We start from the raw sequence: 14,047 nt of genomic DNA on the forward strand, positions 1-14,047 counted from the left end.
GACCCAGGCGTCCGGCCCTCGGTTGCCCTTTGATCGCCTCCGACTTTGGGGCCAAAAGCGGCAGAATCGGTTTAAAACGCCAGAAACGGATGGTGAAGGATCCGCCATCTTGTCCCCACTGTCACCTCAGGCTCGAAATGGCGGGAAAATCACCTCGGGGCTCAAAATGGCGGGAAAATCACCTCAGGGCTCAAAATGGCGCCAAAATCACCTCAGGGCTCAAAATGGCGGGAAAATCACCTCAGGGCTCAAAATGGCGCCAAAATCACCTCAGGGATCAAAATGGCGGGAAAATCACCTCAGGGAACAAAATGGCCCCAAAATCACCTCAGGGAGCAAAATGGTGGCCCCAGGGGCACCAATCTGGGTTTTTTTAGCCTCAAATTCATTATATAATGGAGGAAAATGTATAAAAAGTGATTAATATAAGAATTATTGATAAATAAGAGTGACCCCAAAACCGCCTCAAAATGGCGGCGCCAGAATCACCTCAGGGCACAAAATGGCGGGAAAATCACCTCAGGGGACGCAAAATGGTGGCACTTGGGGACAGGGTTTGGTGACGGGGTGGGGGTGATGTTTGGATCGATGGTTTTGAGGGTTTCCCACCCAAAAATGACGCCGCGATCGGGTGAATTGGAGGAGAAAGGTGTTTATTGGGAGGTTTGGAGGCTCGTGACCTCACGGTGTCCCCGATGTCCCCACGATGTCCCCAATGTCCCCACGATGTCCTCAATGTCCCCACGATGTCCCCAATGTCCCCTAAGGACAACACAGCATCTCCACCCCATTCACCCCATTGTGTCCCCAATGATGTCCCCAGTGTCCCCAGTGATGTCCCCATGACCCCAGTGATGTCCCCATGACCCCAATGATGTCCCCATGACCCCAGTGATGTCCCCAGTGTCCCCAGTGATGTCCCCATGACCCCAGTGATGTCCCCATGACCCCAGTGATATCCCCATGACCCCAATGATGTCCCCATGACCCCAGTGATGTCCCCATGACCCCAATGATGTCCTCATGTCTCAAATTAGGTCCCCATGACCCCAATGGTGTCCCCAATGGTGTCCCCAATGTCCCCTAAGGACAGCACAGCATCTCCACCCCATTCACCTCATTGTGTCCCCATGTCGCCAATGATGTCCCCAATGATGTCCCCATGTCCCCCTATCCCAATGTCCCCATTGATGTCCCCATTGATGTCCCCAATGTCCCCATTGTGTCCCTAAGGACAGCACAGCATCTCCACCCCATTGATCCCCGTGTGTCCCCATGTCCCCAATGATGTCCCCACGATGTCCCCACGATGTCCCCATGTCCCTAAGGACAGCACAGCATCTCCACCCCATTGATCCCAGTGTATCCCCCTGTCCCCAGTGATGTCCCCACGATGTCCCCACGATGTCCCCACGTCCCTAAGGACAGCACAGCATCTCCACCCCATTCACCCCATTGATCCCCATGTCCCCAGTGATGTCCCCATGATGTCTCCATGATGTCCCCACGATGTCCCCACAATGTCCCCAATGTCCCTAAGGACAGCACAGCATCTCCACCCCATTCACCCCAGTGTATCCCCATGTCCCCAGTGATGTCCCCACGATGTCCCCACGATGTCCCCACGTCCCTAAGGACAGCACAGCATCTCCACCCCATTCACCCCATTGATCCCCATGTCCCCATGATGTCCCCATGATGTCCCCATGATGTCCCCACGATGTCCCCACGTCCCTAAGGACAGCACAGCATCTCCACCCCATTCACCCCATTGATCCCCATGTCCCCATGATGTCCCCATGTCCCCAATGATGTCCCCACGATGTCCCCACGATGTCCCCACGTCCCTAAGGACAGCACAGCATCTCCACCCCTTTCACCCCATTGTGTCCCCATGTCCCCAATGTCCCCATTGTGTCCCTAAGGACAGCACAGCATCTCCACCCCATTCACCCCATTGATCCCCATGTCCCCATGATGTCCCCATGATGTCCCCACGATGTCCCCACGATGTCCCCACGATGTCCCCACGTCCCTAGGGACAGCACAGCATCTCCACCCCATTCACCCCATTGATCCCCATGTCCCCAGTGATGTCCCCACGATGTCCCCATGTCCCTAAGGACAGCACAGCATCTCCACCCCATTGATCCCAGTGTATCCCCATGTCCCCAGTGATGTCCCCACGATGTCCCCACGATGTCCCCATGTCCCTAAGGACAGCACAGCATCTCCACCCCTTTCACCCCATTGATCCCCATGTCCCCCACGATGTCCCCACGATGTCCCCACGATGTCCCCACGTCCCTAGGGACAGCACAGCATCTCCACCCCATTGATCCCAGTGTATCCCCATGTCCCCAGTGATGTCCCCACGATGTCCCCACGATGTCCCCACGTCCCTAAGGACAGCACAGCATCTCCACCCCATTCACCCCATTGATCCCCATGTCCCCATGATGTCCCCACGATGTCCCCACGATGTCCCCATGATGTCCCCACGTCCCTAAGGACAGCACAGCATCTCCACCCCATTGATCCCAGTGTATCCCCCTGTCCCCAGTGATGTCCCCATGTCCCCATGATGTCCCCACGATGTCCCCACGATGTCCCCACGATGTCCCCACGTCCCTAGGGACAGCACAGCATCTCCACCCCATTCACCCCATTGATCCCCATGTCCCCATGATGTCCCCACGATGTCCCCGCGATGTCCCCACGATGTCCCCACGTCCCTAGGGACAGCACAGCATCTCCACCCCATTCACCCCATTGTATCCCCCTGTCCCCAGTGATGTCCCCACGATGTCCCCACGATGTCCCCACGTCCCTAGGGACAGCACAGCATCTCCAGGGCGTTCAGCGCGGTGTCGTCCCCCGCGCGCCGGGGCGGCTCCACGCGGGCGCGCAGCCCGCACACCCCCCAGGCCGGGGGGCAGGGGACGCTCCAGTTGCCCCAATGTCCCCGCTGTCCCCCTGTCCCCTCCAGGACGCTGCCACCCGCGCAGGTGACGTCCAGGCTGTTGGCGGCCGTGTCGTCCCAAAGGCCCCGCGGGGGCTCCACGCGCAGGCGGAACGACACCAGGGGGCGGTGGTGGGGACAGCGCTGGGGGGGGGACCAGGAGCCGCGCCTGGGGACGAGGGGACATTGGGGACATTGGGGAGGTTGGGGGGGTTGGGGGGGTTGGGGGGGTTGGGGGATATGGGGACAATGGGGACACCAGGGGGCGGTGGTGGGGACAGCGCTGGGGGGGGGACCAGGAGCCGCGCCTGGGGACATTGGGACGTTGGGGACATTGGGGACGTTGGGGAGGTTGGGGGGGTTGGGGGGGTTGGGGACATTGGGGGAAATCGGGATATGGGACAGGGGGATATGGGGACATGGGGACAGGGGGATATGGGGATATGGGGTATGGGGACAATGGGGACACCAGGGGGCGGTGGTGGGGACAGCGCTGGGGGGGGGGACCAGGAGCCGCGCCTGGGGACATTGGGACGTTGGGGACATTGGGGACATTGGGGAGGTTGGGGAGGTTGGGGGGGTTGGGGGGGTTGGGGGGGTTGGGGGATATGGGGACAATGGGGACACCAGGGGGCGGTGGTGGGGACAGCACTGGGGGGGGGGACCAGGAGCCGCGCCTGGGGACATTGGGACGTTGGGGACATTGGGGACATTGGGGAGGTTGGGGGGGTTGGGGGGGTTGGGGAGGTTGGGGGGGATATGGGACAGGGGGACATGGGGACAGGGGGATATGGGGTATGGGGACAATGGGGACACCAGGGGGCGGTGGTGGGGACAGCGCTGGGGGGGGGACCAAGAGCCGCGCCTGGGGACATTGGGACGTTGGGGACATTGGGGAGGTTGGGGGGGTTGGGGAGGTTGGGGGGGTTGGGGACATTGGGGAGGTTGGGGGGGTTGGGGGGGTTGGGGGGGTTGGGGACATTGGGGAGGTTGGGGGGGTTGGGGGGTTGGGGGGGTTGGGGGGGTTTAGGGGGTTGGGGGGGTTGGGGGATATGGGGACAATGGGGACACCAGGGGGCGGTGGTGGGGACAGCGCTGGGGGGGGGACCAGGAGCCGCGCCTGGGGACATTGGGACGTTGGGGACATTGGGGACATTGGGGAGGTTGGGGGGGTTGGGGACATTGGGGGGAAATGGGGATATGGGACAGGGGGATATGGGGACAATGGGGATATGGGGACATGGGGATATGGGGACCCCCCCCCCGTGTCCCGTCACTCACGGCCCCACGCTGGATGTCACCGTCATCGTCCCCTTGTCCCCACAGAGCAGCCGAACCCCGTTCAGCCCCGAGTCGTCCCCAAAGAACCCGCGGGGGGGCTCCACCTGGGGACAGGGGACATGGGGACAATGGGGACATGGGGGCAATGGGGGCAATGGGGACATGGGGGCAATGGGGACAATGGGGACATGGGGGCATTGGGGACAATGGGGGCATTGGGGACAATGGGGACAATGGGGGCAATGGGGGCATTGGGGGCATTGGGGACAATGGGGGCATTGGGGACAATGGGGGCAATGGGGACATGGGGGCATTGGGGACAATGGGGACAATGGGGACATTGGGGACGGGTCACCCCCTGGGCCCCTGTCCCCATGTCCCCCCATTATCCCCATTGTCCCCATATCCCAAATGTCCCCCTAGCCCCCCGTATCTCCCCACTGTCCCCACTGTCCCCGTATCCCCTCAATGTCCCCATTGTCCCCAATCCCCCCATTATCCCCGTTGTCTCCATTGCCCCCATTGTCCCCATGTCCCCCTGTCCCAGTGACCCACAGGGTCCTAGTGCCCCCCCAGTGACCCAAGTCATGTCCCCATGTCCCCATATCCCCCTGTCCCATGTCCCCCTGTCCCATTGTTCCCATATCCCCCTGTCCCCATGTCCCCCTGTCCCCATCCCCCCATGTCCCCATATCCCCCTGTCCCCATGTCCCCCTGTCCCATTGTTCCCAATCCCCCTGTCCCCATGTCCCCCTGTCCCATTGTTCCCATATCCCCCTGTCCCCATGTCCCCCTGTCCCATTGTTCCCAATCCCCCTGTCCCCTGTCCCCATGTCCCCATTGTCACCTTCAGCTGGAACCCCGTCGCGAAGGTCCCTCCGGGACAAACCTCGGGGTCCCCCCATTCCCCCCAGGGTCCCCCGTTGTCCACGGCGATGGTGACAGTGCTGACGTCATCACCGCCCCCTCCCCGCACCGGGGCCACCAGGGCCACCAACGTCACCAAGGCCACCAACGGGGACATCATTGGGACCTGTTGGTGTCACCGCTGTCACCGCCACCCTTTATAGACCCCGCTGGGGACAAGGACCTTGGGGACAATGGGGAGGGGACACCCGGGGTGGCCCATTGGCCTATGGGAGGGACTGGGGACACTGGGGATACTGGGGGGGGGTGTCCAATGTCCATCACAGACCCAGCTGGGGACAAGGACCTTGGGGACATGGAGGTGACACCGATTGTGTCCCCTCCCCGTGACATCACCCTCTCCGCCCCCCATCCCCGCGCTCCCATTGGCTCCTCCGGACGCTGGTCCCGCCCCCTCGTCTGTCCCCCCCCCCCCCAAGTGACACTTTGGGGTCCCTTTGATCCCCCCCCCCCCCCCCCAAAATGGTTTTGTCCAAATTCATGTGGATTTACCCCAATTCAGCGGGTTGGGTTTCAATAGGTCTTGGGGACATCTTGGGGGTGTCTCAGGTCTTGGGGACATCTTGGGGGTCTTGGGGACATCTCAGGGGTCTTGGGGACACCTCATGAGTCTTGGGGACATCTCTTGGGTCTTCAAGGCCTTGGGGACATCTCTTGGGTCTTGGGGACCTTGGGGACACCTCATGAGTCTTGGGGACACCTCATGGGTCTTCAAGGTCTTGGGGACATCTCTTGGGTCTTGGGGACATCTTTTGGGTCTTGGGGACCTTAGGGACATCTCTTGGGTCTTGGGGACACCTCATGAGTCTTGGGGACATCTCTTGGGTCTTCAAGGCCTTGGGGACACCTCATGGGTCTTGGGGACATCTCAGGGGTCTTCAGATCCTTGGGGACATCTCAGGGGTCTTCAGGACCTTGGGGACATCTCATGGGTCTTGGGGACCTTGGAGACACCTCATGGGTCTTGGGGACATCTCTTGGGTCTTCAGATCCTTGGGGACATCTCATGGGTCTTCAAGGCCTTGGGGACATCTGTTGGGTCTTGGGGACATCTCTTGGGTCTTCAGGACCTTGGGGACGTCATTTGGGTCTTGGGGACACCTCATGGGTCTTGGGGACATCTCTTGAGTCTTGGGGACATCTCATGGATCTTGGGGGCATTTCTTGGGTCTTGGGAACCTTGGGGACACCTCCTGGGTCTTGGGGACATCTCTTGGGTCTTCAGGGCCTTGGGGACACCTCATGGGTCTTGGAGACATCTCAGGGGTCTTGGGGACATCTCTTGGGTCTTGGGGACCTTGGGGACATCTCATGGGTTTTGGGGACATCTCTTGGGTCTTCAAGGCCTTGGGGACATCTCATGGGTTTTGGGGACATCTCTTGGGTCTTCAAGGCCTTGGGGACATCTCATGGGTCTTGGGGACATCTCTTGGGTCTTGGGGACCTTGGGGACATCTCATGGGTTTTGGGGACATCTCTTGGGTCTTCAAGGCCTTGGGGACATCTCATGGGTCTTGGGGACATCTCTTGGGTCTTCAGGACCTTGGGGACGTCTCTTGGGTCTTGGGGGCATCTCTTGGGTCTTGGGGACCTTGGGGACATCTCATGGGTTTTGGGGACATCTCTTGGATCTTCAGATCCTTGGGGACACCTCATGGGTCTTGGGGACACCTCCAATGGTGGCATCTCCCCTGGGATCGTCCCCATGTCCCCAGTGGGTCCCTCAAGACTCAACGTCACCCTCATCCCCCTCTTCTCCAGTCATGTCCCCAACGTCCCCATCCTTGAGGACGCGGAATGGCGCCCCGTGCCCGGGGACGATGACATCGGCCAAAGCCACCACGGCCCCCCGGCTCCTCTCCTGCGCCGCGGGGTCCTCGCTCAGCGCCCTCCACGCGTCCCCGTCCCCGTCCCTCTCAAAGGTGTCCCCGGCCACCACCACCGTCCCCATGGCCGTCCCCTTCACCACCACCCCCACGTGGTCCCGCGTGTGACCCGGGGTGCCCATGACCTCTAATAACCCGGGGTCAAGTTCAAGCCTCCCCCCGGCCCCCAGGGGGTGCGGGATGTACCACCCGTCCTCGCGGGTCAGGTCCAACCCCACCATGACCTTGGCCTTGGGGAACAAGTTGATGTTCCCAACGTGGTCGGAGTGGCCGTGGGTGCAAATGACATCGGTGACATTTTCGGGGGTCACCCCATGTTGGGCCAGGAGCTCCAAGAGGCGTCGGGACCCCCAAGGACCCCCCGTGTCAACCAATAGGGTCACGGGACCCCCCCGGACCAGGGTGATGGTGCCGTCCGCTTGGAACGAACCATCGGGGAGGGGGGGGTGGGAGAACCCTTCTTGGAGGATGTGGACGCTATAGGGGGACCCCTGGATCACCCCCGGGACCCCCAAGGGGGCCGTGCGGTAACCCCTGGGCATTGGGGGGGTTTGGGGGGATCCTGGGGGGGGTCCAGGGGGGTTTAGGGGGTCCTGGTGGGTTTAGGGGGTTCTAGGGGTGGGGGTTGGGGTTCTATGGGGGGGTTTGGGGGTTCTGGTGGGGCTTGGGGGTCCTGGTGGGGTTTGGGGGTCCTGATGGTTTTAGGGGATTCTAGGGGGGGTTTAGGAGTTTCTATGGGGGGTTTGGGGGTCCTGGGGGGCTTGGGGGTTCTAGGGGGGGTTTAGGGGTTTCTACGGGGGGTTTGGGGGTCCTGGGGGGTTTAGGGGGTTCTATGGGGTGGGTTGGGGGTTTCTAGGGGGGGTTTGGGGGTCCTGGGGGGGTTTGGGGTTCTAGGGGGGTTTGGGGGTTCTGGGATGGGTTTGGGGGTTCTGGGGGGAGGTTTGGGGTTCTAGGGGGGGTTTGGGGGTCCTGGGGGGGTTTGGGGTTCTAGGGGGGTTTGGGGGTTCTGGGATGGGTTTGGGGGTTCTGGGGGGGGGTTTGGGGTTCTAGGTGGGGTTTTGGGGGGGTCCCAAGGGGGTGGTGACGGTCACCGGTCGTTGGGGTCACGATGGCCCTGGGGGGGAATGGGGGGGGGAACAGTGGAGGAGACCACAATGGTGCCCACCCCCCCCCCCCCGCACCCCAGTGGTTTCTCCCACCCCCCCATTTCTCTCCCCAATGGTCCCCCCCACCCCCCCATTGCCCCAATTGTCTCTCCCACCCCCCATCTCCCCCCGGTACCCCCAATAGTCTCTCCCGCCCCCCATTTTTCCCCCCGATGGTCTCTCGTCCCCCCCCATTCCCCCCCCACGCCCCTCAATGGTCTCTCCCACCCACCCCCGTTACCCCGACAGCGGCCGCTTCGCGCATGCGCCCCCGCGGCCCCGCCCTCCCCGAAGGAGCCCGAACGGGACCCGAAAGAACCCGAAAGAACCCGAAGGAGCCCGAACGGGACCCGAAAGAACCCGGAAAAACCCGAAGGAACCCGAGAGTTCCCGAAGAAGCGCCCGCCCCCGTCGCCATGGCGACGCCGCCGCGTTCCCGCCCTTTCCGCGGCGCGGGGCACGCTGGGACATGTAGTCCTTTCCGAGCCGGCGCCGCGGGGGCTGCTGGGAGTTGTAGTCCGTGCGCAGGCGCAGTCGGCGCCGCGGGGGCTGCTGGGAAGGGGACGGTGCCATGGCGGAGCCGGGTGGCGGGCGGGGCCTGGCGGTGAGTGCGGGTTTTGGGGGGGTTTTGGGGGTTTTGGGGGGGGTTTGGGGGGTTTAGGGGGGCTGGGGGGTGCAGAATGGGGGGGGCTATAGGGACTGAGGGGGATGTGGGAGGTGCTGGGGGGGGCGCGCTGTAGGAACTAAAGGAGGGGCTGGGGAGGGTTATGGGGGGCCTAAGGGGGTTCTGTAGGGGTTGGGGGGGCTATAGGGGTTAAGGGGGGTTCTATAGGGGTTAAGGGGGTTCTATAGGGGTTAAGGGGGGGCTACAGGGGCCAAGGGGGGTGTTGGGGGGCTATAGGTACTAATGGGGGGCTGTGGGGGTCTGGGGGCTCTATAGGGGCTAAGGGGGGTATGGGGGCTTTATAGGGGTTGGGGGGCTATGGGGGCTCTATAGGGTCTGGGGGGTTTGGGGGGCTCTCTAGGGGCTAAGAGAGGTGTATGGGGTCTCTATAGGGTCTGGGGGGTTATGGGGGCGCTATAGAGGCCAAGAGGGGGGGTATGGGGGCTCTATAGGGTCTGGGGGTTTTGGGGGCTCTATAGGGGCTAAGAGGGGGTATGGGGACTCTATAGGGGCTAAGAGGGGGCTATGGGGGCTCTATAGGATCTGAGGGGTTATGGGGGCTCTGTAGGAGCCAAGGGGGTCTGGGGAGGATATAGGGGCTAAGGGGGCTCTATAGGGTCTGGGGGGTTTTGGGGGCTCTATAGGGGCCAAGGGGGTCTGGGGGGGATATAGGAGCTAAGTGGGGGGTAAGGGGGCTCTATAGGGTCTAAGGGGGGCTGGGGGGTATGGGGGCTCTGTAGGGGCTAAGGAGGGGTCATGGGGGCTCTATAGGGTCTGGGAGGTTATGGGGGTGCTATAGGGACTAAGAGGGAGCTTGGGGGCTCTATAGGGTCTGGGAGGTTATGGGGGTGCTATAGGGGCTAAGAGGGGGCTTGGGAGCTCTATAGGGGCCAAGAGGGGCCCATGGGGGCTCTATAGGGTCTAGGGGTTTTGGAAGCTCTATAGGGGCTAAAAGGGGGTCATGGGGGCTCTATAGGGCCTGGGGAGTTATGGGGGCTCTATAGGGGCTAAGAGGGGGGTATGGGGGCTCTATAGGGTCTGGGAGGTTATGGGAGTGCTATAGGGGCTAAGAGGGGGGTATGGGGGCTCTATAGGGTCTGGGAGGTTATGGGGGTGCTATAGGGGCTAAGAGGGGGATATGGGGGCTCTATAGGGTCTGGGAGGTTATGGGGGTGCTATAGGGGCTAAGAGGGGGGTATGGGGGCTCTATAGGGCCTAAGGGGGGGCTGGGGGTCACTATGGGGGCGCCCACAAGTCCTCTGGGGGGGGTTGGGCACCCATAGACGCTGCAGCACCCACATCCAGGATGGGTCCTATAGAGACCCCCCAATCCCCCCCCATCTACAGCACCCATGGGTGCCCCCCCTTCCCCCCCACCCCAAGCCATGACACCCATGGGTGCCCCCCAATGTCCCCCAGGAGGCCGGGGGGGCCCCGGGGGGGCGGCGCCGCCTGGAGGCGCTGCTGAACCGCAGCCTGCGCATCCGCATGTCGGACGGACGGACGCTGGTGGGGGCCTTTCTGTGCACAGACCGCGCCGCCAACGTCATCCTGGGCTCCGCGCAGGAGTTCCTGAAGGCCTCGGGTACGGGGGGGCGGGGGGGGCACGGGGGGGTCCTATGGGGGGAGATATGGGGGGGCAGTGGGATATTGGGGGTCATTAGGGGGAAATGATCCATGTGTGGACCATTATGGTCAATGGCGTCCTGGGGTCAGCACAGGAGGTCATGGGGGTCTTGGGTATGGGGGGGGATGTGGGGCACAGGGGGGTCATGGGGGGGTTGTGGGGGGGTCCTATGGGGGGAGATATGGGGGGGCAGTGGGATATTGGGGGTCATTAGGGGGAAATGATCCATGGATGGACCATTATGGTCAATGGCATCCTGGGGTCAGCACAGGAGGTCATGGGGGTCTTGGGTATGGGGGGGGATGTGGGGCACAGGGGGGTTGGGGGGGGTCATGGGGGATTATGGGGGTTGTGGGGGGGTCATATGGGGTGAGATGTTGGGGGGCAATGAGATATTGGGGGTCATTTGGGGGAAATGATCCATGGATGGATGGGGGGATCAGTGTGTCCCCCTGGGGGGTCCCTGACCCCATGTGTCCCCATGGGGGTCCCCATGTCCCCATGGGGGGGTCCCTGTCCCCATGTGTCCCCCCTGGGGGGGTCCCCATGTCCCCATGGGGGGTCCCTGACCCCATGTGTCCCCATGGGGGTCCCCATGTCCCCATGGGGGGGTCCCTGTCCCCATGTGTCCCCCCTGGGGGGGTCCCCATGTCCCCATGGGGGGTCCCTGACCCCGTGTGTCCCCATGGGGGGTCCCTGACCCCGTGTGTCCCCCATGGGGGTCTCCCTGTCCCCATGGAGGTCCCTGACCCCGTGTGTCCCCATGGGGGGGGTCCCTGACCCCGTGTGTCCCCATGGGGGGTCCCTGACCCCGTGTGTCCCCATGGGGGTGTCCCTGTCCCCATGGGGGGGTCCCTGACCCCGTGTGTCCCCATGGGGGGGTCCCTGACCCCGTGTGTCCCCATGGGGGTGTCCCTGTCCCCATGGGGGTCCCTGACCCCGTGTGTCCCCATGGGGGTCCCTGACCCCGTGTCCCCATGGGGGGTCCCTGACCCCGTGTGTCCCCCATGGGGGTTCCCTGACCCCGTGTGTCCCCATGGGGGTGTCCCTGTCCCCATGGGGGTCCCTGACCCCGTGTCCCCCCAGACGCGTTCCCGGGCAGCGAGCCGCGGGTGCTGGGCCTGGCCATGGTCCCCGGCCACCACATCGTGTCCATCGAGGTGGAGCGGGACAGCACGGGGGGGCCCCCCTACCCCTGACCCCCCCAGAGCACCCCCGGACCCCACGGATGGACCCGACACCCCATGGACCCCACGGATGGACCCAGCACCCCATGGACCCCACGGATGGACCCAACACCCCATGGACCCCATGGACGGACCCGACACCCCCACGGACCCCATGGATGGACCCAACACCCCCCGGACCCCGTGGATGGACCCAACACCCCATGGACCCCACGGATGGACCCGACACCCCATGGACCCCACGGACGGACCCAACACCCCCGGACCCCACGGACGGACCCGACACCCCCATGGACCCCACGGATGGACCCAGTACCCCATGGACCCCCCAGGATGGACCCGACACCCCCCAGACCCCCCGGATGGACCCAGCACCCTATGGACCCCCCAGGATGGACCCGACACCCCCACGGACCCCATGGATGGACCCAGCACCCCATGGACCCCCCCGGATGAACCCAACACCCCACGGACACCATGGATGAACCCAACACCCCCATGGACCCCCCCAGATGGACCCAACACCCCCATGGACCCCCCACCATGGACCCCCCCACCATGGATTGTCCTGCACCCTGAGGGGACCCCAACATTGGGGTGACCCCCCCGACACCGCCATGGACCCCCCAGCACCGTGTGGGACCCCTGGATGAACCCCAACATCCTGAGGACCCCCCAGCACCATGGGGGACCCCCCAACATCCTGAGGACCCCCCAGCACCGTGTGGGACCCCTGGATGAACCCCAACATCCTGAGGACCCCCCAGCACCATGGGGGACCCCCCAACATCCTGAGGACCCCCCAGCACCGTGTGGGACCCCTGGATGAACCCCAACATCCTGAGGACCCCCCAGCACCATGGGGGACCCCCCAACATCCTGAGGACCCCCCAGCACCGTGTGGGACCCCCATGGACCCCCCAACATCCTGAGGACCCCCCAGCACCGTGTGGGACCCCATGGACCCCCCAACATCCTGAGGACCCCCCAGCACCGTGTGGGACCCCATGGACCCCCCAACATCCTGAGGACCCCCCAGCACCGTGTGGGACCCCATGGACCCCCCAACATCCTGAGGACCCCCCAGCACCGTGTGGGACCCCCATGGACCCCCCAGCACCGTGTGGGACCCCCATGCACCCCAAGACCAGGACAGACCCCCCCAAACCCCCCGAGGCCCCCCCGGCTGGGCCATTAAAGCCACCGAGGTCCCGCGTCCGTGTGTCCGTGTCCGTGTGTCCCCCGGTATGGGACGGGGACCCCCAAATTCAACCCCTCCCCCACCCCCTGAACCCCCATTTCAACCCCTCCCCTTGAACCCCAATTGCTGCCCCTCCTCCACCCCCTGTACCCCAATTCCCACCCCTCCCCCACCCCCTGAACCCCCAATTTCTGCCCTTCCCCCACCCCCGAACCCCCAATCCCCCCCCTCCCCCACCCCCTCTACCCCCCCAATTCCCCCCGAACCCCAATTTCTGCCCCTCCCCCACCCCTGTACCCCAATTCCCACCCCTCCCCCACCCCCTGAACCCCCAATTTCTGCCCTTCCCCCACCCCCTCTACCCCCAATTCCCCCCCTCCCCCACCCCTGAACCCCAAATTTTCCCCCCCCCCACTCCCTCTACCCCCCCAATTCCCCCCGAACCCCCATTTCAACCCCTCCCCCACCCCCTGTACCCCCAATTCCCTCCCTCCCCCACCCCTGAACCACAATTGCTGCCCCTCCCCCACCCCCAAACCCCCCGTTCCCGCCCCTCCCCCACCCCAAACCCCAATTGCTGCCCCTCCCCCCCCGATTCCCCCCCTCCCCCCGCCCCGTACCCCCAATTCCCCCCCCTCCCCCCCCCCAATTAGCAGCTCTCTGGGCTTTGCCATTAATTAATTTAATCTCAGGTACAAAATAGCTTCTGCGGGGGGGGGAGGGGCGGGGGGGGCAGCCCAGCCCCTCCCCCACCCCCTAAAACACCCGGAGGGGGGAGGGGTGGGGGGGGTGGGGGGGTTGGGGGAGGGGCCGGGGTGGCCAAAGGGCCCAGCACCAAATGGGGGGGGGGGGGGGCCGGGATCCCCCCCCCCGCCCCCCCCAAGGTCAAGAGGTCACATGGGGTCATTGACCCCTCCCCCCCCCCAATAAATAAAGCGACCCCTCCCCCCCCTCCCCTCCCCCCCCCGTATAAATTAAAAAAGAGGCAAAAAAAGATCATTTACATAAAAAAGAGGGTGGGGGGGGGGGGAGGGGCTCCCGCTGTCCCCCCCTTATTTTTTTTTGGGGGGGGGGGGGTGGGGGTAGCACAAGCCCCTCCCCCCCCCCTTTGCACCATGGTTTGGGGGGAGCCCCTCCCCCCACAGACCTGAGCCCCGCCCACCTCGG

The 14,047-nt window shown here is 63.9% G+C and overlaps 3 protein-coding genes across 5 annotated transcripts; 1 reads left to right on the top strand and 2 right to left on the bottom strand.

The window, feature by feature from the left end:
- Positions 1-636: 636 nt before the first annotated feature.
- LOC139825822 (vitelline membrane outer layer protein 1 homolog) lies at positions 637-6,847 on the bottom strand. Of its 2 annotated transcripts, XM_071800134.1 has the most exons (4): positions 5,663-6,847; positions 5,091-5,276; positions 4,244-4,347; positions 637-3,131 (listed from the first exon to the last, which is right to left on the bottom strand). In XM_071800134.1, the coding sequence occupies exons 2-4, from the start codon at positions 5,268-5,270 to the stop codon at positions 2,831-2,833; spliced, it is 585 nt and encodes a 194-aa protein (XP_071656235.1). In that variant the 5' UTR covers positions 5,271-5,276; positions 5,663-6,847; the 3' UTR covers positions 637-2,830. The 2 variants fall into 2 exon arrangements, with proteins under 2 accessions (XP_071656235.1, XP_071656237.1); XM_071800136.1 differs by lacking the exon at positions 5,663-6,847 and having other exon boundaries at positions 5,091-5,469.
- On the bottom strand, positions 6,307-7,782 carry MBLAC1 (metallo-beta-lactamase domain containing 1). Its single transcript, XM_071800133.1, has one exon. The coding sequence runs from the start codon at positions 7,596-7,598 to the stop codon at positions 6,894-6,896; it is 705 nt and encodes a 234-aa protein (XP_071656234.1). The 5' UTR covers positions 7,599-7,782; the 3' UTR covers positions 6,307-6,893.
- Positions 7,783-8,689: 907 nt separating this feature from the next.
- On the top strand, positions 8,690-12,895 carry NAA38 (N-alpha-acetyltransferase 38, NatC auxiliary subunit). 2 transcript variants are annotated; one of them, XM_071800138.1, is made up of 4 exons: positions 8,690-8,805; positions 10,285-10,450; positions 11,579-11,698; positions 11,739-12,895. In XM_071800138.1, the coding sequence occupies exons 1-3, from the start codon at positions 8,773-8,775 to the stop codon at positions 11,689-11,691; spliced, it is 312 nt and encodes a 103-aa protein (XP_071656239.1). In that variant the 5' UTR covers positions 8,690-8,772; the 3' UTR covers positions 11,692-11,698; positions 11,739-12,895. The 2 variants fall into 2 exon arrangements, with proteins under 2 accessions (XP_071656239.1, XP_071656238.1); XM_071800137.1 differs by having other exon boundaries at positions 11,579-12,895.
- The last annotated feature ends 1,152 nt before the right edge of the window (positions 12,896-14,047 follow it).

The sequence above is a fragment of the Patagioenas fasciata genome, chromosome 29 (assembly GCF_037038585.1).
Source record: "Patagioenas fasciata isolate bPatFas1 chromosome 29, bPatFas1.hap1, whole genome shotgun sequence".
Lineage (NCBI taxonomy): Eukaryota > Metazoa > Chordata > Aves > Columbiformes > Columbidae > Patagioenas > Patagioenas fasciata.